General features: G+C 40.8%; 1 protein-coding gene across 3 annotated transcripts in view; it reads right to left on the minus strand.

The window, feature by feature from the left end:
• The window catches only part of cep57l1 (centrosomal protein 57, like 1), a 50,603-nt gene that overhangs the window by 14,407 nt on the left and 11,606 nt on the right, over positions 1-24,590 (minus strand). For 2 of the 3 annotated variants that reach the window (XM_063040790.1, XM_063040788.1), the window contains 5 exons: positions 23,932-24,053; positions 21,522-21,638; positions 16,107-16,184; positions 1,903-1,992; positions 1,472-1,549 (listed from right to left, as the gene is read on the minus strand). In XM_063040790.1, the coding sequence (XP_062896860.1) occupies positions 1,472-1,549; positions 1,903-1,992; positions 16,107-16,184; positions 21,522-21,638; positions 23,932-24,053 (485 nt within the window). The remainder of the gene's footprint in view (positions 1-1,471; positions 1,550-1,902; positions 1,993-16,106; positions 16,185-21,521; positions 21,639-23,931; positions 24,054-24,590) is intronic. The other variant, XM_063040789.1, reaches the window with a different exon arrangement.

Consider the following 24,590-nt stretch of genomic DNA (forward strand, 5'->3'; position numbering starts at 1 on the left):
TGTGGGAGGGAACCTGAGGACCTTGCGTAAACCCACACATTCCACAGGGAGGACGAGCAGACTCCTTACGGGTGATGTCAGAATTGAACTCTGAACTCCGACACTCTAACTGCTAGACTACCGCACTGAAGGTGCTGAATAAATGTGCTGCTTTGTTTTATAAGATAGCAAGCTCCTTGCCCATTGCTGATGTGTAACGAGGTAGGTGAAGAACATTCCACCCACTCCCAATTTATGCCCTGCAGCTAATGCAGATAGAGTTAGGCAGTGATTGTAAAATTCCTGTCATGGAGCAAGGATGAATAGCATCCAATTACAGAGACATCAGTTTACAGGTAATAACCCCTGTCAAATAAGACATTTCTATAATTCCCGATGATTTCAAGTTATAACAACTTTTTGGTATCATATTTGCTCAAATACAGCCCTCAAAAAGATAGACACTTTCACCTCAGTGGGTATTTAAGAATCAAACCAAGTTTCTATGAATTTAGTTCAAAGTTCAAAATAAAAAAAAAATCAGGCTAGGCAAGGACATCAAGCTTCCTTCCCCAAATATAGCTCGTGATACTGAGGCAAAATACAGAATTATATTAACATAGTAGTAAAGTAGAATTCTACTGAAGTAACATAGCTTTGATTTTCTTAATCACTGAGCATTCTATTTCCTGAGGAGACTGAGGTCCTTTAACATCTGTTGGAAGATACTGAGGATGTTCTACGAGTCTGTGGTGGCCAGTGCGATCATGTTTGCCGTTGTGTGCTGTGGCAGCAGGCTGAGGGTAGCAAACACCAACAGAATCAACAAACTCATTCGTAAGGCCAGTGATGTTGTGGGGATGGAACTGGACTCTCTCATGGTGGTGTCTGAAAAGAGGACGCTGTCCAAGTTGCATGCCATCTTGGACAATGTCTCCCATCCACTAGATAATGTACTGGTTGGGCACAGGAGTACATTCAGCCAGAGACGCATTCCACCGAGATGCAATACAGAGCGTCATAGGAAGTCATTCCTGCCTGTGGCCATCAAACTATACAACTCCTCCCTTGGAGGGTCAGACACCCTGAGCCAATAGGCTGGTCCTGGACTTATTTCCTGGCATAATTTACATATTACTATTTAATTATTTATGGTGCAACTGTAACGAAAACCAATTTCCCCGGGATCAATAAAATATGACTATGACTATCCACTCCAAGAAGCCGTCTCATTACATACTGCCAAATGCTGTAAAACAGGCAAGTTAAAAAAATCTTATCCTCCTCCTTTTAGAGAGATGCACCTTTAAAACTTATGATAACAGATGCAAAATTACATCACTATTTGTTCTATCAATTGGAAACTGAAGTCCGTCTGACATGATGGATGGAAGCAGATGGTTGGTTGGCAAGTATTTGAGAAGAGACCAATGCACATGTCTATCTTGAATGTAAAAAAACGCAGACGCAGGAACTTGCTCATTAAACTTACTGTGCCAGCAACAAATGGAAATCCTACTTGTCCTGGCCAAAGACGAGGTGACTGAGAGTTTTCCTTTTTCATCTCATTCTGCAAAATAATAGATTCCTTATTAAATTCCAAGGGCACAGGTGAATTATTGGTTACAGGACGTCTTACAGGTGGTTCTTATGTGTAGCATTTTGTGGTACTAACTAATCTCTTGACAAGTCACTTGCACTTGAATGAATTACACGCAGCCTTCTGGAAGCCAAATCTTAGAGCATAGTTAGTAACAAGGAAAGTCCAATTATAATTAAAACCCATAACATGGAGGGGAAAAAAATCAACATATGCAAACTCCCACATACAGCAGTGCATTACAAAAAAAAACTTTGAATGACTTGTAAATCATGAACTAATTAACTGCAGTTAACCAGTTATTAACTATCATATAATCACACCTGCACAATGCCTTTTCTTCTCTTCACTTTTTTCTTTTTTGCAGAAGAGGATCCTATAAGTATTCTGTTTATTTCAAGTTCAGTTTGAAGCTATGAAAGAAACAGAAGCATTTAAAAAAAATGTAAGCTGCCTAAAAGAAGTGCATTTTTCCTCTGTTGTACAATGCTTTCAAATATAACCTGCAGATTAGTTTGTTACATAAAAATTTCCCAAAATTACAAAAGCAATTATTTTCAAAACTAAGAACTTGATAGAAAGCATGTTAAATTATATAACCTAATTAATGCAGCATTGCCTAATCCCAAAGTAAATAAATCTGCTTCAGAAGCAAATCTTCAATTGAACTTCTGATTTGTACTATGGTGTTACTACAGGTGTCCCCCGCTTTTCGAACGTTCGCTTTAAGAAACCTCGCTGTTACGAAAGACCTACATTAGTTATCTGTTTTCGCTAATAGAAGGTGTTTTCACTGTTACGAAAAAAGGCAGCGCGCAAAAAAAGCAATGTGCAATAAAGGGCAGCGCGTGCCCCGAGCTGCCAAGCTCCTTCACCGGAACTGCATTCTAGCCGGCTTTGCTTAAACACGTGCCTGTGAGCAGCCGTTAGCAAGGTGAGTTCTACGGTATCCGAAAAGCCTAAAAAAGCTCGTAAGGATGTTACACTTAGCGTAAAACTAGACATAATTAAGCGTTTCGATCGTGGTGAACGAAGTAAGGACAAAGTGAGTTTGGCTTGTGGAAGTTGACGAAGATGATGTTGAAGAGATTTAGGCATCCCCTAACCAAGAACTGATAGATGAAGAGCTGATGCAATTGGAAGAGGAAAGGATAACAATCAAAACCGAATGCAGTAGCAAAAGGACAGAAAGTGAAGTCGTCCAGGAACTGAACGTGAAGCAACTGCATGAGATGATAGAAAAATGCGTGAGGATAAGCAGTCAAGCATACTGTTGTTTTACAAGCCTTCCACATCAGCCACAGCAGACGATGAACTTCAACCTTCGACATCGAGGCAGGCAGACGTGGAAGAAGATGATCTGCCTCCCTGATAGAAACAGATGACGATGAGATGACACCCCAGTGTCCCACCACCCCAACCCCCAGGCCGCGGACCGATACATTGCTGCGGAGAATGCAGCGGTAGCCGGGACGCACCCAACACATCTTTAAGAAAAAAGCCGAAATAAATAAGCTAATTAATTAGGTGCCGTCCGGTATGTAAACGTCGACCCAGATCAGAGGCGATTGCTGATTGTGTCACCTATGATCTGGGCCGACACTTACGTGCCGGGTGGCGCCCAATTAATTAGCTTGTTTATTTCGCCTTTTTTCTTAAAGATGTGCTGGGTGCATCCCGGCTACGGCTACACCACTGCATGCTTCGCAGATCGGTATCGGTTTGCTGCCCAGAGGGTGGGGACCACTGCAGCACCCCAAACTCCGACGACTCAGTCTAACACACCATCACCAGTGTGCTCAGTGCTGTCTTCCCAATTCCGGTAAGTGATACTACACTGTACATACATTATTTCGACTTTATATAGGCTGTGTATTTTTATGTGTTATTTGGTATGATTTGGCAGCTTCATAGCTTAAAGGTTACTGGAGAGAGTGTTTCTGCCGAGAGCGCTTGTGTGAGATTTTCGCTACGGAGAACAGTGTGGTAATGATTGTAGAAAAGTATTTCTACTTTATATAGGCTGTGTATTTATCATATCATTCCTGCTTTTACTATATATTACTGTTATTTTAGGTTTTATGTGTTATTTGGCATGATTTGGTAGGTTATTTTTTGGATCTGCGAACGCTTACAAATTTTTCCCATATAAATAAATGGTAATTGCTTCTTCACTTTACGACATTCCAGCTTACGAACCTTTTCATAGGAATGCTCTACCTTTGGATGGCGAGGGAAACCTGTACTTAAGTTTTGACATATTATAGTTTAAACATTTAACACCGTGGATATCAATTCAAACATACAGCTATTCCATGACAAAGACTTTGAAGAGTAAAAATGTAATACAACAAATCTTCATTGCCAAAATAAAAACCAAATTATAGTTGCCTATTCAGTTGTATATCAAAGATCTTGGGGCACTGTGAAATTGTCCATTTTTCTAGCAACACTTTTCCCAAAATATCATCAGTAGAACACAGAACATTACAACATAAGAACATTCCCTTTGGGCCAGAATATTGCAGCAAACTAATTAATCTAATTAAAGCCAACTCTTTCTGCACTTCCCTGATAATGCTCCCCAACTCCTTCTACACTACAATGATGACTGCATTGTTGCTGCTTCATCCAACCATGCTGAGCTCATCAATTTCATTAACTTTGCCTCTAACTTCCACCCTGCTCTTAAATACTTTTGTATAGTACTGTACCTGTCCTGTACTCTGTACAGATCATCTTTAAACAACCTCCATACATCACATATAGGTTTACCAATCATCTGTCCCTAGGTTTTGCTCAATACTCTTGTGATTTCCCCTCCCCCAATGTTATACTTTTGCAAGAGATTCATTCTTATCCTTTTTCATAGTTATCTTAAAACTCAAGGAATTGTGATCACTATTTCCAAAATGCTCCCCCGCTGAATCGTCAGTCATCTGGCTGGCTCATTTTTTAGTATGAGGTCCCTCTTCCAGATAGACTGCACACATCCACATTTGAAGAAACACTCCTGGCTGCATCAAAAACATTCTATTCCATCTTCACTTCCTGTGCAGAGGTCTTAGTCTATACTAAGGAAGTTTAAGTCACCCACTACGACAATTCTACTATCTTTGCACCTTTCTCAAATCTGCCTGTACACCTGTTTCTCAAATGCCTGAAAGCTAATGGGAAGGTTTGTAGTCTGAGGGGTGAATGATAAGTTTGTGGCCTAAGATAGAAGAAGTCAATTTTAGAAAACCTAGCACATTTATTTTTCCTACATTTACACACTTAGTCCAGCGGTCATGGAGCATACGGATCCCTTCTTTATAGAAGTTGGGGTCTTGGACCTCCAGAAAGTGGTCCACAGCAGGGGTGATTGTTAAGTTCGTGGCCTAAGGTAGAAGGAGATGAGTTATTACCTTCAAACTTTCTGCATTTTCATTCAAAGAGTTGAACTGCACATGCATGTAACGAGAGCTGTATAACTCATCTCCTTCTACCTTAGGCCATGAACTTATCGATCACCCCTGCTGTGGACCACCTGCAGGTCCAAGACGCTCTCGTTACATGCTCCACAACCACTGGACTAAGTGTGTACATGTAGGAGGGGACTATGTTGAAAAATAAATGTGCTAGGTTTTCTAAAATTGACTCCTTCTACCTTAGGCCACGAACTTATCAATCACGCCTAGTATAATCCAAGAGTGATAGCACCTTATTTTAAATTTTGAGTTCTACCCATATAGAATCAATGGATAAAACCTCTATTATGTCCCCTCTGTGTATAGCTGTGATATTGTCTGATTAGTAGTGTAACTCCTTCCCCCTCTATCTTTGGAAACCCTGGAACATTAGATAGCCAACCTTGTGTCTCTCCCAACCAAGTCTCCAATGTATCTGTATCTTTGGTGCACATGAAATTTCTTCAACCCTGTTTCCTTAATTTAACCTCAATTGTTTCTACAATTCCCAGTTTTTGCAGTTGGTGCACAAGCAGAGACAGCTTGTAGGGAGTTTGAGAGGAAGGAAAGGCAGATGATAGAGAAAAGATGCACTCAGCCTGATGGTTTGAGATGTGTCTATTTTAATGCAAGGAGAATCATAAAGAAAGCGGATGAACTTAGATTGTGAATCAATATGTGGAACTATAATGTTGTGTCCATTACAGAGACTTGGATTTCTCAGGGACAGGAATGGCTGCTGAGTGTGCTGGGCTTTAGATGTTTCAAAAAGGACAGGGAGGGAGGCAAAAAGAGGTGGGGCGTGGCATTGCTAATCAGGGATAGTATTACGACTGCAGAAAAGGAGGAAGTCATGGAGGGATTATCTACTGAGTCTGTATGGGTAGAAGTCAAAAACAGGAAGAGGGAAATAATCCTACTGGGTGTTTTTTTACAGACCCTCCCACCAATAGTAACAGAGACATTAAGGAGCAAATCAGGAGACAGATTCTGGAATGGTGCAATAATTGGGTTGTTGTGATGGGTGATTTTAACTTTCCTAGTATTGACTGGCATCTCCTTACAGCAAGAGGTTTGGATGGGGTGGTGTTTGTTAGGTGTGCTCAGGAAGGTTTCCTGATGCAATACGTAGCTAAGCCAATTAGAGGACAGGCTGTATTTGATCTGGTATTGGGAAATGAACCTGGTCAGGTGTCAGATCACTTGGTGGGAGAGCATTTTGGAGGTAATGATAACAACTCTATCTCCTCTACCATAGCACTGGAGAGGGATAGGAGCAGACAATTTGGGAAAATGTTTAATTGGTGTAGGAGGAAATATGATGCTATTAGGCAGAAACTTGGGAGCTTAAACTGGCAACAGATGTTCTCAGGTAGATGCACTGCAGGAATGTGGCAAGGGTTCAGGGAATATTTGCATGGCATTCTGCACAGGTATGTTCCATTGAGGCAACGTTAGGACAAAAGAACCATGGTATACAAAGGATGTAGAAAATCTAGTTAAGAAGGAAAGCTTACGAAAGGTTAAAAAAAAACTAGGTACCGTTAGAGCTCTGGAAAATTACAAGAGTGCCAGGAAGGAGCTCAGGAAGGAAATTTGGAGAGCTAAAAGGGGGCATTCGGCCTTGGCAAGCAGGATTAAGGAAAACCCCAAAGCATTCTACAAGTATATGAAGAGCAAGAGGATGAGCCATGTGAGAATAGGACCAATCAGGTGCAATAGTGGAAACGTGCCCATGGAGTTGGAGGAGGTATCAGAGGTAGTTAATGAATACTTTGCTTCAGTATTCACCAGCGAAAAGGACCTTGGCAATTGTCGGGATGACTTACAATGGACTGAAATGCTTGAACATATAGACATTAAGAAAGATGATGTGCTGGAGCTTTTGAAAGGCATTAAGTTAGATAAGTCGCAGGACCTTACAAGATATACCCCAGGCTACTGTGGGACGTGAGGGAGGAGATTACTGAGTCTCTAGCAACGTTCTTTGCATCATCAATAGGGATGGAAGAAGTACCAGAGGATTGGAGGGTTGCAAATGTTGTTCCCTTGTTCAAGAAAGGTAGGAAGGTAGCCCAGGAAATTATAGACCAGAGAGTCTTACTTCAATAGTGGGCAAGTTAGAGAAGATCCTGAGAGGCAGGAGTTATGAGCATTTGGACAGACATAATCTGATTACGGATAGTCAGCATGGCTTTGTCAAGGGCAGGTTTGTCTTACAAGCCTGATTGAATTCTTTGAGGCTGTAATAAAACACATTGATGAAGGTAGAGCAGTGGATGTAGTATATATGAATTTCAGTGAGGCATTTGATAAGGTTCCCCATGCAAGGCTCATTCAGGATGTAAGGAGGCATGGGATCCAAGGAGACCTTGCTTTGTGGATCAAAAATTAGCTTGCCCACAGAAGGCAAAGGTAGTTGTAGATGGTTCGTATTCTGCATGGAGGTCGATGACCAGTGGTGTTCCGCAGTTCCGCTGTTCTAGGACACCTCCTCTTTGTGATTTTTATAAATGAACTGGATGAGGAAGTAGAAGGGTGGGTAGTAAGTTTGCTGATGACACAAAAGTTGGAAGTGTTGTGGATAGTCTGAAGAATTGTCAGAGGTTACAGTGTGACATTGATAGGATGCAGAACTGGACTGAGAAGTGGCAGATGGAGTTCAACCCAGGTACGTGTTAAGTGGTTCATTTTGGTGAGTCAAATTTAAAGACAGGATATAAAATTAATGATAACACTGTTGATAGTGTGGAGGATCTGTGAGATCTTGGGGTTCATGTCCATTGGACACTCAAAGGTGCTGCGCAGATTGACAATGTTGTTAAGAAGGTGTATGGTGTGTTGGTCTTATCAACCGTGGGTTTGAGTTCAAGAGCCATGAGGTAATGTTACAGCTATACAAGACCTTAGACCCCACTTGGAGTACCGTGTTAAGGTCTGGTCACCTCATTACAGGAAGGATGTGGATACTATAGAGATAGTGCAGAGATTTACAAGGATGGTGCCTGGATTGGAGAGCATGCCTTATGTGAATAGGTTGGGTGAACTTGGCCTTTTCTCCTTGGAGCAACAGAGGATGAGAGGTGACCCGACAGGTGTACAAGATGATGAGAGGCATTGATCGTGTTGATAGCCAAAGGCTTTTTCCCAGGGCTGAAATGGCTAGCATGAGGGGTTATAATTTTAAGGTGCTTGGAAGCAGACACAGCGGGGGGGATGACCCAGTTAAGTTTTTCACACAGAGAGTGGTGGGTGTGTGGAATGCACTGCCAGCGACAATAGAGTCTTTTAAGATAAGTACATGATGCTTAGAAAAATAGAGGGTTATGCTGTAGGGAAATTCTAGGCACTTTGTAGAGTAGGTTACATGGTCAGCACAACATTGTGGACCTGTAATATGCTGTAGATTTCTATGTTCTAACCAGCAGGGACCTTGGAAATGTGTCATCCTTTATTATCTGTTGGCAAACTTTATTCTGATGTCATGTCATGTTATATGGTTATATGGTTATTATTATTATATGTCTTCCCTTACCACCACCAGACTGTGGCTACTGGATGATTCTGAGATCAGCCTCTTATTTAAAAAAAAATTCTTGTTCATCCCTGATAAAAAGTGTGTACAATAACAATAAAATACAAAAGGAATCAAGGAACATAATGTTAAAGTTTGATAAAGTGAAGCACAATAAGTTATTTGAAATATTACAGAAAACTCTAAATCAAGATTCGGAAGACTTCTGCCTAATCAGAAATCTGTACTGGGAACAAACTGCTGCTGTAAGAATAGATGGAGAAGTGAGTCAGTTTACGAAAATCAAAACAGGTGTTAGAAAAGGGTGTGTTTCCTTCCTGATTTATTTAATGTGTACAGTGAAACAATATTACAAAAAATAAGAGATCTTGGGAATCAAAGTTGGCAGTGAAAATATCAATAATTTCAGATATGCAGATGTCACTTAATTGCAAGTACAAAGAACTACAAAACTTAATTGATACAGTTGTTGAAGAAAATGAAAAAATGGGTCTATCTATCAATTGCAAAAAGACAGAATGTATGATGATATCCAAAAAGAAGGAGAATCCTATCTACAGGCTGAGAATAAACAGGGAAGACATAAATCAAGTACAGAACTTTTGTTACTTAGGAAGCTGGGTGACATCAGATGGCAGGAGCGACATGGACATCAAAAGAAGAATAGGGACGGCAAAAGACACCTTTACGAGAATGAAGAGTACACTGACCAATACTAAACTAGGCATGACAACCCACCTCAGAGTACTGAAATGTGCAGAGTACAGAATACTTATCCAGTTATGTTATATGGCTCAGAATGTTGGACAGTATCTAGTAACATGAGGAAACGAATTGAAGCAGCAGAGATGTTTTTGAGGAGGATGCAAAGAATATCATGGACGAAACAAATATCTAACGAGGATGTCATGAATAGAGCAAACAGAAAAAGAGAAATAATGTATGAGATCATGAAAAGGCAACGCAACTTCATTGCACATGTGATTAGGAAAGAGGAGTTTGAATGTGCGATAATTATGGGGAAGACTGAAGGGACGAAAGCAAGAGGAAGAGGAAGACAAAGACAAATGATGATGGAGACAGCAGCCAGAATCTGTGGGACCAGGTGTCGCACTTATGGCGGAAGGGCGTTACCACCAATACGAGCGTTCATGGACGATCTCACCCTTTTGGGTCGCAGCACAGATGCAGTGGAAAATGTACTATCTGGACTCGAGGAGCTAATGGATTGAGGAAGAATGAAGTTCAAGACCAAGAAGTCAAGGAGCCTTGTTCTTAGGAGAGGAAAGCTGGTTGACTTTCATTTCACCCTTTGTGGAGAGGAGATTCCATCCATTCAGGACCAACCAGTTAAGAGCCTCGGGCAATGGTATACAAGGAGCTGAGAGACACCAAGACGGTTCAAGAGACAGGAGATCAGATTAGCAGAGGTCTGATGTCTGTTGACAAGTGTGGCTTGCCCGGCAAGTTTAAGTTGTGGTGCTTGCAGTACGGACTGATGCCACGGATAATGTGGCCACTAACTGTCTATGAAGTGGCAATGTTCCATGTTGAGGCAATGGAACGGCAAAACAACAAGTATGTGAAGAAGTGGCTTGGAGTACCGAGCAGCCTCACCAATGTTGCAATCCATAGTAGCCAGACAAAGCTTACCATCCCAGTGCAATCCCTTGTTGAAGAGGTCAAGGTAGCCAAGGTAAGATCATTCTTGATGCTTCGAGACTCAAAAACGGGATGAGGTCCTACAAGCTGAATTTAGGGAGTTAGGAGATAAACTAAAAAGTAGGACCACAAAGGTAATAATCTCTGGATTACTACCAGTGCTACGTGCTAGTCAGAGTAGAAATAGGAAGATATTTCAGATGAATACGTGGCTTGAAAAATGGTGCAAGGGGGAGGGATTCAAATTTCTGGGGCATTGGAACCAATTTTGGAGGAGGTGGGACCGGTACAAACAGGACGGTCTGCACCTGGGCTGGACTGGAACCAATGTTCTAGGGGGAGCATTTGCTACTGTTGTTCAGGAGGATTTAAACTAATGTGGCAGGGGGATGGGAACAAGTGCAGAGAGACAGAGGGGTGTAAAATGAGGGTAGAAGCAAAAAATACTAAGGTGAAAAGTAGAAGTGGCAGGCCAGCAAATCCAGGCCAAAAATCAAAAAGGGCCACTTTTCAACATATTTGTATAAGGGCTAAGAGTGTTGTAAAAGCAAGCCCGAAGGCTTTGTGTGTCAATGCAAGGAGCATTCGTAACAAGGTGGATGAATTGAATGCGCAGATAATTATTAATGAATATGATATAGTTGGGATCACAGAGACATGGCACCAGGGTGACCAAGGATGGGAGCTCAACATTCAGGGATATTCAATATTCAGGAGGGATAGACATGAAATAAAAGGAGGTGGGGTGGCGTTGCTGGTTAGAGAGGAGATTAACGCAATAGAAAGGAAGGACATAAGCCGGGAAGATGTGGAATCGATATGGGTAGAGCTGCATAACACTAAGGGGCAGAAAACGCTGGTGGGAGTTGTGTACAGGCCACCTAACAGTAGTAGTGACGTTGGGGATGGCATTAAACAGGAAATTCGAAATGCGTGCAATAAAGGAACAGCAGTTATAAGGGGGGACTTCAATCTACATTTAGATTGGGTGAACCAAATTGGTAAGGGTGCTGAGGAAGAGGATTTCTTGGAATGTATGCGGGATGGTTTTCTGAACCAACATGTCGAGGAACCAACAAGAGAGCAGGCTATTCTAGACTGGGTACTGAGCAATGAGGAAGGGTTAGTTAGCAATCTTGTCGTGCGAGGCCCCTTGCGTAAGAGTGATCATAATATGGTGGAATTCTTCATTAAGATGGAGAGTGATATAGTTAATTCAGTAACAAAGGTTCTGAACTTAAAGAAAGGTAACTTTGAAGGAATGAGACATGAATTAGCTAAGATAGATTGGCAAATGATACTTAAAGGGTTGACATTGGATATGTAATGGCAAGCATTTAAAGATCACATGGATGAACTACAACAATCGTTCATCCCAGTTTGGCAAAAGAATAAACCGGGGAAGGTAGTGCTGACAAGGGAAATTAGGGATAGTATCAATTCCAAAGAAGAAACATACAAATTAGCCAGAAAAAGCGGCACACCTGAGGACTGGGAGAAATTCAGAGTCCAGCAGAGGAGGACAAAGGGCTTAATTAGGAAGGGGAAAAAAGATTATGAGAGAAAGCTGGCAAGGAACATAAAAACTGACTGTAAAAGCTTTTATAGATATGTGAAAAGAAAAAGTTTGGTTAAGACAAATGTAGGTCCCTTACAGTCAGAAACAGGTGAATTAATCATGGGGAACAAGGACATGGCAGACCAACTGAATAACTACTTTGGTTCTGTCTTCACTAAGGAGGACATAAATAATCTTCCGGAAATAGTAGGGGACCGAGGGTCTAGTGAGATGGAGGAACTGAGGGAAATACATGTTAGTAGGGAAGTGGTGTTAGGTAAATTGAAGGGATTAAAGGCAGATAAATCCCCAGGTCCAGATGGTCTGCATCCCAGAGTGCTTAAGGAAGTAGCCCAAGAAATAGTGGATGCATTAGTGATAATTTTTCAAAACTCTTTAGATTCTGGATTAGTTCCTGAGGATTGGAGGGTGGATAATGTAACCCCGCTTTTTAAAAAAGGAGAGAGAGAGAAACCAGGGAATTATAGACAGGTAAGCCTGATATTGGTGGTGGGGAAAATGCTAGCGTCAGCTATCAAAGATATGATAACAGCACATTTGGAAAGTGGTGAAATCATCGGACAAAGTCAGCATGGCTTTGTGAAAGGAAAATCACATCTGACGAATCTCATAGAATTTTTTGAGGATGTAACTAGTAGAGTGGATAGGGGAGAACCAGTGGATGTGGTATATTTAGATTTTCAAAAGGCTTTTGACAAGGTCCCACACTGGAGATTAGTGTGCAAACTTAAAGCACACAGTATTGGGGGTATGGTATTGATGTGGATAGAGAACTGGTTGGCAGACAGGAAGCAAAGAGTGGGAATAAATGGGACCTTTTCAGAATGGCAGGCAGTGACTAGCGGGGTACCGCAAGGCTCAGTGCTGGGACCCCAGTTGTTTACAATATATATTAATGACTTAGACGAGGAAATTAAATGCAGCATCACCAAGTTTGCGGATGACACGAAGCTGGGCGGCAGTGTTAGCTGTGAGGAGGATGCTAAGAGGATGCAGGGTGACTTGGATAGGTTAGGTGAGTGGGCAAATTCATGGCAGATGCAATTTAATGAGGATAAATGTGAGGTTATCCACTTTGGTGGCAAGAACAGGAAAACAGATTATTATCTGAATGGTGGCCAATTAGGAAAAGGGGAGGTGCAACGAGACCTGGGTGTCATTGTACACCAGTCATTGAAAGTGGGCATGTAGGTACAGCAGGCGGTGAAAAAGGCGAATGGTATGCTGGCATTCATAGCAAGAGGATTCGAGTACAGGAGCAGGGTGGTACTACTGCAGTTGTACAAGGCCTTGGTGAGACCACACCCAGAGTATTGTGTGCAGTTTTTGTCCCCTAATCTGAGGAAAGACATTCTTGCCATAGAGGGAGTACAAAGAAGGTTCACCAGATTGATTCCTGGGATGGCAGGACTTTCATATGATGAAAGACTGGATTGACTAGGCTTATACTCTCTGGGATTTAGAAGATTGAAGGGGGGGATCTTATTGAAACATATAAAATTCTAAAGGGATCGGACAGGCTAGATGTAGGAAGATTGTTCCCGACGTTGGGGAAGTCCAGAACGAGGGGTCACAGTTTGAGGATAAAGGGGCAGCCTTTTAGGACTGAGATGAGGGAAAACTTCTTCACGCAGAGCGTGTTGAATCTATGGAATTCTCTGCCACAGGAAACTGTTGAGGCCAGTTCATTGGCTATATTTAAGAGGGAGTTAGATATGGCCCTTGTGGCTAAAGGGATCAGGGGGTATGGAGAGAAGGCAGGTACAGGGTTCTGAGTTGGATGATCAGCCATGATCATAGTGAATGGCGGTGCAGGCTTGAAGGGCCAAATGGCCTACTCCTGCACCTATTTTCTATGTTTCTATGTTTCTAAAAGACCCTGTCATCAAGAATACCCAGCCGGATGTGAGATCAGGCAGGAAGTGGTCAGCCCGTGTAGCAGTTGATGAGGCAGAGTCTAGATTGAAGCACAATGAGACGGTTGGGGCTATCCAGCCAGGCCGCCAGGGACTTGGATGGACAACCCACAAGTGGTGGTCATCTTCTACAGGTAAGGAACGCCGTGAGCTTGTAACACAAGAAATATGAGAGGTAGAAGAGGAGAAGGGGTTAGCTAAAACTGCTGGCCTGGCCAAACAAGGGGCTTGGACGGTGGGAAAGTGTTGAACAACGACATCTATCTTGGAATGTTCTGTGGCAGATGGAACCGTTCCGCATTTCTTTTCTTTGCAGAGCAGCGTACGATCTGCTCCCAACACCCGCCAACCTCAGCACCTGGTATGAAGATAAGACAGACGGTGTGCTGTTTGTGGCAAGAAGGGAACACTTCAACATATTTTGAGTGCATGCAGAGTCAATCTTTCCAGTGGCATGTACACTTGGAGACATAACAACGTTCTCAAACTTGTAACAGAAGCGTTTGAGCAGAGAGTACTGCAGCACAACTTATCTCATGCCCCATGCTGCACGAAACATCGCATATCATTTGTGAAAGAAGGCTCCAAGTCAAGGGTGTACAGTGCAGGCTCACGATCAAGCATACTTTCTTCAGCCAATGATTGGTGTGTCAAGGCTGACCTGGACGGGAAAGGCAGTTTCCCGGAGCAAATAACTTTCACAACATTGCGTACAGATATAATCATATGGTCTGACATCAGTAGAGAAGTGGTTATTGGTGAACTCACAGTCCCCTGGGAAGAAGACAACATCGATGAAGCCCATGAGCGCAAGTTAACCAAGTATGCAGAATTAAGATCAGAGTGCAGAGACAGAGGGTGTAAGGTCTCATGCTATCCATTTGAAGTAGGCTGCCGTGGGTTAATTGCGTTCACTCTCCAGAAGTGGCTGCGTGACCTTGGCTTCACTAGAAGAGAGATCAAGTCAACCAGCAGGGCTGTAGCTGAGGCAGCAGAGAAAGGATCAGCATGGGTGTGGACCAAGTACGTCCAGAGCGGCAGATAGTCAGACAGCGTATACACATCTTGCAAACCCTTCAGTAGCTGCATAGACACCTGAAGAGCAGACTATCTGTTGGATGGAAGTGACCAACAACTCTGATAGAGGTAGATGCCAAGTTTTTAAGCTCACCAGTGGGAGGTGGTGCTTCAGCACTGCTGGCCCACCACCTCGAGGGAGTTTTGATCATAAGCGGGCCGAAACTCCTGAAGACAGGTGGCAGATCAACTGATGATCCCACTGGTGATAGCACAAGACAGTTACCATCTTAGTCCATGTGTATTTTTTAACTGGAAATCAATACCAATGAATTGATCCACTTTACCTGAAACAGGAGTGTGTGGGCCATGGCAGTCAAAGCTCAAACTGGGCATGGCACCTGATGATGATGATGAATGTTAAAGTGGTTCTCAGCTAAAAGATCAGCATGACCGTATTGATAGGAGAGCAGGCAAAAAAAAGTCCAAATGGACATGATTTTTTTTACTTTGGATTTTTTTTTTCCCAAAGTGGTATTCTCTCTTCCACCGTACACCACCCACCCCCAATCTCAGATTTGTCATACAAGGAGATTCACTGAACTAAGTAGTTCCATTTTCAATGGACTACTCTTCTCAGACCTAGAATACTCATTTGACTAATATTAAGAATACTTAATATATACCTGCCCTTCATCTCAATAAGAATTTCAAGGGCTCATGCAAGAAATAAATCATCCTCAGATTTCTTATGCACCATACGAAGGTCGCTTAATGAAGTCTGACAATTTCCCAATTCATATCTGTCATCATATCGCCAAAACCTATTGGATTATGCAGCAACATCCAACTTTACACTCGAAACCAGTGCTACACTATGACATGATGTAGGAGTACGGTCAGTAGGGTGATGCAGGAAGAGTAACCATTTTTATTTAAACACATCCTTCACCAGACAAAGTACCCAAGCATCAGCAAATACATGCTCTCATATTTTTTGCAAGACTGACACAACACAAAAAAATACTATTTGCTGTTCTTAAATACAAGTCATATAGCATGGACACCAGCCTTTGGGCCCATCATGTCTGCACCAACTACTCATTTACACTAATTCTATTTTTTGAAGTTTCCCCACATCCTCAACAACGACACCCAGATTCTATTACTCATCCAGCCGTCCGATTACTGTGCCCGATTAACCTAGCAATCCACACGTTTGAAATGTGGGAGGAAAATGGAGCGGACTTTCCCACTTTTTAATATAACACTGTAAATGTCTGTTGACAAGAATAGGAAACAGACTATTACCAATTCATTGGTCTACAGTACCTTCAAAGCAACGTTTATAGCATTATAATTGGCTCACCTGAGCTGCCTTGTCTTGGATCAGCTTACGCTGATGTTCTTCTTCTTGAAATCTTTGCTGTAGTTCCTTTATTTTACTCTAAAAATGAAGCACATTTACACAAATCAGAATGCATTTTAATCCAGGGAAACATCAGGTTAGTTAAAAGACTGCCCTTTTTAAAAAAAGGTTATTTTAAAAATTAGAACAGATTGACTGTTCACATTCCTTAAGGACTGCATTATTGATATCACTTGAGTGCAGCATTCCTTGGCAGTGAACATAACTAAATAGAAACAACACAATCCAGATCATATTCTCTTCACTCCCAAAGCCTTTCAGAATCAGTTATTATAATGTTCAAATATCCACTACAAAATAAATTTCCATAATTTATCAAATCCATTTATTGCCATAAAATTTCAAAGGAGCATTCTCCATTCTCATTGATAAAATTATCTCAGCGACAATTGAAAGTTACTTTCACAAGTTGCAAAGTCATTTAAGAGCAAGTAGTTTCTGGCTCCCTAATACAATATTTCAACAGAGCCTGATCACTCAAAAAAAAGCCTATTAGACAGTCATACATTATACAACTTTTAATTGCTGCTATTACCACTTGAGAAACCTCAGACCCTTCATGTTAATGAAACAGAGACAATACACTGCATGCTGGAACCTGCAGCAACAAGCAAAATGCTGAAGGAACTTAGTGGGTCAGGGAGTATCTATGGAGGAAAATGAACAATCAATGTTTTGGGTCAAGACCCTTCCACTGGACTGAAAGATAGAAGCAAGACAGGCAATATAAAAAAGTACCACAAGAACTGGCAGTGATAGGTGGGTCCAGGAGTGGGGGTGACAAGGTTTGAGGACGACTGTCAATGTAAAGGCCAAATTGAATTAGCTGTTGATGAAAGGAGGAAATAAAACAGAAATTATCTTTATAATAATCTATTAAATGGTGTATTTGTCTTGCTATATATTCATAGTTATTGTCCAATCTGCAAATATATTCCACAGAAGATCATGCACAGATCTAAATTTTGTTCTGGCATGTTTCTTAGTTTGGGCAAATATATTTGTAAATTTGCATGATCTTACTTAATCCTTATATGGAGGTCACAGCTACAGAAAGCACCATACTGGATCTCCTATTGGCGAGCAGAACAGGGCAGCTGACAGAAATATGTGTAGGGAAACACTTTTGATCTAGTGATCATGATTCCATTTGTTTCAAGATGGGACTGGTGCTCAGGTTGAGTTCTGGGTCGGCACGGTAGCGTAGTGGCTAGCTCAATGCTTTACAGCACCAGTGACCCAGACTCATTTCCTGCCACTGTTTGTGAGGAGTTTGTTATGTACTCTCCGTGACTGTGTGGGTTTCCTTCAGGTGCTCCTGTTTCCTCCCACAGTACAAAGACGTGCTGGCTGGTAGGTTAATTGGTTATTGTAAATTGTCCCGAGATTAGGCTGGGATTAAATTGGATGATCACTCGGCAGCATGGCTCGAAAGGTCAGAAGCGCCTGTTCCGCATTGCATCTCAATAAAATAAAAATAAATTCTAAATTAGAAAAAGGTCCATTTTGATGGCATCAGAAAGGATCTGATGGTGTAGATTAGGATAGGTTGTTTTATTGCAAAGGGATGCTTGGTAAGTGGGAGACCTTCAAAAGTCAAAAAATTGAGAGTTTGTATGCTCCTGCGAGACTAAATGGCAAGGCTAACAAGCTTAGGGAATCTTGGTTTTTGAGGGATATTGAGGATGTGGTTAAGAAGAATTAAGAAGAAGGAGGTACATCGCAGGTATAGGCAACAAGGAACAAATGTGGCATTTGAATACAACAAATGCAAGAGAACAATAAAAAGGGAAATCAGAAGAGCTAAAAGAAAGCATGTAATTTCTCCAGCAGTTAAGGTGAAAGAGAATCCCAAGGGCTTTTACAGATATATTAAGAGCAAAAGGATATCAACAGGCAAAATTGTTCACTTGAAGAACAGCATGGTCATCTGTGCATGGGAGCTGAAAGAGATGGGGTAGATTTGAAATAAATTTTTTTTTGCATGTATATTTACTCAAGAGACAGACCTAGTCTATAGAATTGAGGCAAAACAGTGGTGAGGTCACAAACTATATCCATATTATAGAAGTGCTTGATGTCGTGAGGAAAATTACAGTGGATAAAATCCCAGAACATGACAAGGTGTCCTCTTGGACCTCGTGGGAAGCTCGTACAGAAATGGCAGGAGTCCCAGCAGGTCATAAGCACGAGAAATTCTGCAGATGCTGGAAATCCAAAGCAACTCTCACAAAATGCTGGAGGAATTCAGCAGGTCAGGCAGAACCTATTGAAATTAATAAACAATTTTTCGGGCTGAGACCCTTCTTCAGGACTGGTAGAGGTAGTTAAAACCTCTTGAGGAAGGACATCAAATATTGTTGAATTGTTCAAGAAAGGCTCCAACAAAATAGCTGGGAAATTACAGGCTGGTGAGCCCGACTTCAGTAGTGGATAAATTTTGGAAGATTAAAGGACAGGATATCTAAGTATTTGGATAGACAGGGCCTGATTTGAGATAGTCAACATCGTTTTGTGAACAGTAGGTCATGGTTAACCAATCTTAGATTTTTTTTTAATGAGGTTACTAAGAAAGTTGATGAAGGAAAAGCAATAAATGTTAACAAGACCTTTTACAAAGTCCCACATGGGAGGCTGGTCCAGTAGGTTCAGTCATTTGACATTCCAGATGAAGTAATGAATTGGATTCAACATTGGCTTAGCGAGAGAAGGCAGACAGTAGTAGCTGATGGTTACCTCTCCGCTTTCGACTAGTGAGCCACAGGGATCAGTGCTGGGTCTGTTGCTGTTTGTCATCGGTATTAGTGATTTGGATGATAATATAGTGAACTGAAATATCAAATTTGCAGATGATACAAACAATGGCTGTGTGTTGGACAGCTGGAATAATGTGCTAAAAAATGGCAGACGGAATTTCATTCAGACCAATGAGGTGTTGCATTTTGGGAGGAGAAACCAGAGTAGGACTTAGACAGTGAATGCAAGGGCACGAGGGGTGTGGTAAAACAGAGGGATCCGGGAATGCAGATCCACAATCCACAATTGAAAGCAGCATCACACGTAGATAGGGTCATAAAGAGCTTTTGATACATTGCCCTTCATAAATCAGAGCTTTGAGTACAGAAGTTGGAATGTTACGTTGAAATTGTATAAGACTTTGGTGATAATTTGGAATATTGTGTGCAGTTCTGCTTACCTATCTACAGAAAAAGTATCAGTAAGACAGAGTACAGGGAAAATTTACAAGGATGTTGCTGGGACTTGAGAAACTGAGTTATAGGGAAAGGTTGAAAAGGTTAGGACTTTATTCTGTGCAGCACAGGAGAACGAAGGGAGATTTGAGAGAGGTATACAAAATTATGAGGGGTATAGATAAGGCAAATGCAAGCAGGCTTTTTCCACTGAGGTTGGGCGAGACTGGAACTAGAGGTCATGGGTTAAGGGTGAAAAGTGAAATATTTGAAGCGTACCTCAGGGGGAACTTCTTCTCTCAGTATGGTGCATATGTAGAATGAGCTGACTGCAGAAGCGGTGGATGTGGGCACAATTGCAACATTTAAGAGACATTTAGGTAAATACATGATTGAGAGGGGTAGGGAGAGCTATAGTCCAGGTGTGAGGTGATGGGACTAGGCAGAATAACAGTTTAGCACAGACTAGATGGGCCAACGGACTTGTTTCTGTGCTGTAGTACTCAATGATTCTATGATCTATGACTCTATGACTTTATTTAGAACATGGTTGTTTTCAAAAGTGGAATAGGTGGGAAAAAAAATTAGGAGGTTGCAATTGACTACAGGAGACCCTCCAAGAGAGCCCCTTTCAGAGCTTTGAAGAAGGATTTAACATTGTCATCCATCACATTTGACTCACAGTCAGGAGCATCTCTGAGCATTGTTTACAGTTTGCCTTCCTAGAGAAGGGTTGACATCTTTAATAGTGATATGCAGCAATAGTAGCTTGGGCCATTAGAAGGTTAACTGTGCTCTACTACAAAAAAATAATCAGGTCTACATGCTAAATTATGTAGGTTACCAAAAATCTTGCCACAAATCTTTTAAGTTTCCATCAGAGCAGGTGCTAAAGAATGGAAAACAGAAAATGTAATACTTTTTCCTAAGAGAGGCATAATAAATATTAAGCAACTAATACCGCGATGAGCAGATGTCACATTAACAAGTTGAAAATTTCAAGTTGATGGAGCCAGTGCAAATATGTTGAAGTCCTATTTGTTGACTAATCCAACCTGGTGAACAAAATATTGAGGCTTTTTAAGTTGATGGATTACCTGAAGCAGGAAGAGAAAATTGACTTAAAAAGGCAAGAAAAAAACAATGATTATTCAGATTAAAGGAAAGTTACTTCATTGAACATAGAACATTACAGCACAGTACAGGCCCTTCAGCCCATGATTTCAAAATTTGCCTACATACACAAATATATACTTGTGGTCTTCTGCTGCTGTAGCCCATCCACTTCAAGGTTCGAAGTGTGTGCATTCAGAGATGCTCTTCTGCATACCACCGTTGGAACGCATGGTTATTTGAGTTGCTGTCGCCTTCCTGTCAGTTTAGACCAGTATGGCCATTCATCTCTGACCTTTCTCATTAACTAGGCATTTTCACCCACAGAACTGCTACTCACTAGATGTTTCTTGTATTTTTGCACCATCTGGCACCAACAATCAAAGTCACTTGGACCATATTTCTTCCCTATTCTGTTGTTTGGTCTGAAGAACAATTGAACCTCTTGACCATGTATGCATGCTTTTATGGATTGAGCTACTGCCCCATGATTGGCTGATTAGATATTTACATCAATGATATGTATAGGTGTACCTAATAAAGTGGCCACTGAGTATATCTCTTCCTCTAACTTCCACTGGCTGTTTATAAATGTTGTTGTATCTTAGCAAGGTAGAAGCTATCAGTGTAGATCCAATTTGTTTTTCTTTACATAATACATACAAGTAGATTACAGAAGTTGTTCAAAGCAGTGCGAGATTAGAAAGCAGTTTTCCATTAGAAAACTAAAGCAAATGAAGTTTAAACAGGAAAATTCTACTGCACGATGAAATTCTATTCTTACCTCAATACATTGGATTAATCTTTACTGTGAAACTGTATAGTCATAACTGTTCTTTGATTAATTAGTACAAACGTTTGTAGATAGTATTTCACTTCCCACTTCTAAATGATATGAAGTCAATTTAAAGTATATGTACTTTGGTGTGAATTGTTTAATTTCAAATATTCAATCATATTGTGAGTAATAGCATCAAGGATAAAAGAGGAAGAAAGAAAGAGGTCACCACTGTGATTCTTCCACAATATATTTTAGCATTTTATAACTTACTTCTGCTCTGGTTTGTGTTGCAGTAACTTTTAAACACTCCTGTTCTAGGATTTCCAGTTTTTCAAGCTTTGATTGCAGCTGTGCGTCATCCCAATGCCTATCCATCTGCAGTGAAGCCTGTAGGCAAAGATCAACCAGTTACTTCTTGATAATATTATGGAATAATGGGCCAGTACATCATACTTAAACATTGGTTTTCCACACAAAGTGCTAGTCTAGATAAATGTCTACTATGTAAAACCAGCTCAAGCTAGAGCAATATACAGGTCCTCTCCAGCTTATAAACTTCCAAGTTATAGAAATGCATTTAGGAGATCAGTTTTATGGATTTGCTGGCTGCTGTGGGGCTGATGGCACAAAGACAGTACCAAACTCAAGTTTGAACCCTGTTCTCCTGGAATCATGAGAGTGCAATACTAAAAGCTGCACCCTTGCTGCCCTTTCTACATCCATTCAGTAAGGACATCACAGGACCTCAAACAAGAGAAAATCTTCAGATGCTGGAAATCCAAGCAACACACACAAAATGCAGGAGGAACTCAGCAGCCCAGAATGTCGACTGTACTTTTTTCCGTAGATACTGCCTGCCCTGCTGAGTTCCTCCAGCATTTTGTGTTTCACAGGACCTTAAATGGTTTAAATCAAGACCTTTCTCGTTTTTTCTAAACTCCAGAAAATACAAACTTAACCTGTCCAGCTTTTCCTCATACTTTTATTGGGAACTAACTAGAGTTTCAAAAAAAAGTTCAGGATGACTTGCGTGCTTTTGTATTTATCTTTATTATGAAACAAGATCCCATTGCTTTGATAATTTTTCTCCAGCATGTCTTCCAACATCAGAATGCAGATGTGAATACAAAGGCCTCTGTTCCTACACCCTTTAGACTATTACATCCATATTGCCATTTTATATCCCATCCCTTTCGCATATTTCAACATATGAAATTCATCTGCCTTTTACCTGCTTCTCCTCTCTACCCATCTGTGTTCCACTAAAGTTCATTACCACGTTCGTCATTACTGCAAATTTAGATGTTTCTAATGTTCAGGTCAAATATAGAACTTGGTGAAGCTCCCAACGCTCTACTGTTCAGACAAATTTTATTACTTAGAGGAATAAATTAGGGAAATGCTGTCGAAGAGCAACTTTAGATCATTTTGCAGATGACACTGGAAATGGAAATTGGTGATGTTTGCAGCATGTCCAACTCAAGATTAGATAGACAAGGGTTTAAAAGACTTCAAAGTTGCAAGGGGAAAATAAAAATTTCACTTTCATGACTGCTTCTCCTTTCAAGTTTACCTATGAACCAGGTTTTCATCCACTGGATTCTTGTATCACTTTGCTCAACTAGTCCCTGAAATTCTATTTACCTTAACCCTGAATATACTCCAATACTGAACAGTCACTGCAATCTGGAAGGGAAATTCTGAAGATCAACAAGACTTTACAAAAAGAAATTTCTCCTCCTCTCTAAGCAGCTAACACATGATGATACCATACTCTCTAGTTCCAGAATCCCCAACACAGACAACAGTCTGATAAAAATCTTTTTCAAGCAAAACAGGCAAAAGCAGGTTCCCACACCATCAGAAGCTCAGCCGTAGTAAGAACCTTTTTATTTAATTCTCCAGTGAACCATCAATGTATTTTAATAATTGGACAATACCGAATAACAGTTTTCATTTCTATTAGGAAGTATTTCCCTATATCAAATACAACTTCAGCTACAAACTTAATATTGGGGGTCCATATACAAAGCATTCACCTGACATTAAAAGGGCAACTCTATGGAAAAAATGATAAAAACTTAATCCTATAAAAGGTGGCTTTCTAAAAAAATCAAAAGTAATTAAATCTTCTAAATTCAGTTAAATAGTAATAATAGAAGCGAAAATGTACCTCTCCAAGTTCCCAGCATTAGACAACTTTCAAATAATTGGATATGTACAGTTGCATTATACTATACAGCTGTTTTCAGCTAGCTTCTGGGTAGTCATAAATTCAGATTATTAACATTGGTTGATGCTTTAAAATTTCAGGTAAAGCTCTGGAATATAGCTATGCCTGAAAGAATACTTGATGACACATGTCGCTAAATGGCGAAGCCATTTGTTGGCCTTTAATATCTCAACTCAAGCTGCTTCATGCCATATTTTATAATAACAAAGTAATTCTAGATGTTAAAGATGTGAATTATTGCAATTAGTTCAAAATTATTTGTCCAGGGATGTTTATGACCCAGTAAAATATCTGTGCATTTAATCTGCAATGAAATCAAAAACCAACAAGTGTATTCCTTAACACTTCTCTGCAGTTCTTTAAAGGGATATGGCTCCATTTCTCCGCGGAAGGTGTCCCAGATTTCTCGCACATAAATTAAACAAAAGAAAAAATTGACATAATTACCTGCTTTTCCAATAACATATTCTTCTCTATTTCTGCATGTTCCACCATAGTCCTCATATATTCTAATTGCTTCTCCAGCAGTGAGCAGCGACTTTCAACAGCTCCCAGTTGAACGGTGAGTTCTGAATAAAGAATGACAATTAGGCCTAAACCAGAATCCATGATCAATCCAACTACAATTTGAGAGGGAGAAGGAAAAATCGGAAGTGTCAGTATTGCAGTTAAACAAAGGGGACTATGGAGCCGTGAGGGAGGAGCTGGCCAAAGTTGACTGGAAAGATACCTTAGCAGGGATGACAGTGGAACAACAATGGCAGGTATTTCTGGGAATAATACAGAAGGTGCAGGGTCAGTTCATTCCAAAGAGGAAGAAAGATTCTAAGGGGCGACCATGCCTGACAAGGGAAGTCAAGGATAGTATAAAAATAAAAGAGAAGAAGTGTAACATAGCAAAGATGAGTGGGAAGCCAGAGGACTGGGCAACTTTTAAAGGGCAACAGAGGATAACTAAAAAGGCAATACGGGGAGAAAAGATGAGATACGAAGGCAAGCTAGCCAAGAATATAAAGGAGGATAGTAAAAGCTTCTTTAGGTATGTGAAGAGGAAAAAATCAGTTAAGACCAAAGTTGGGCCCTTGAAGACAGAAACGGGTGTATTT

Source organism: Mobula hypostoma, chromosome 2 (assembly GCF_963921235.1).
Source record: "Mobula hypostoma chromosome 2, sMobHyp1.1, whole genome shotgun sequence".
NCBI lineage: Eukaryota > Metazoa > Chordata > Chondrichthyes > Myliobatiformes > Myliobatidae > Mobula > Mobula hypostoma.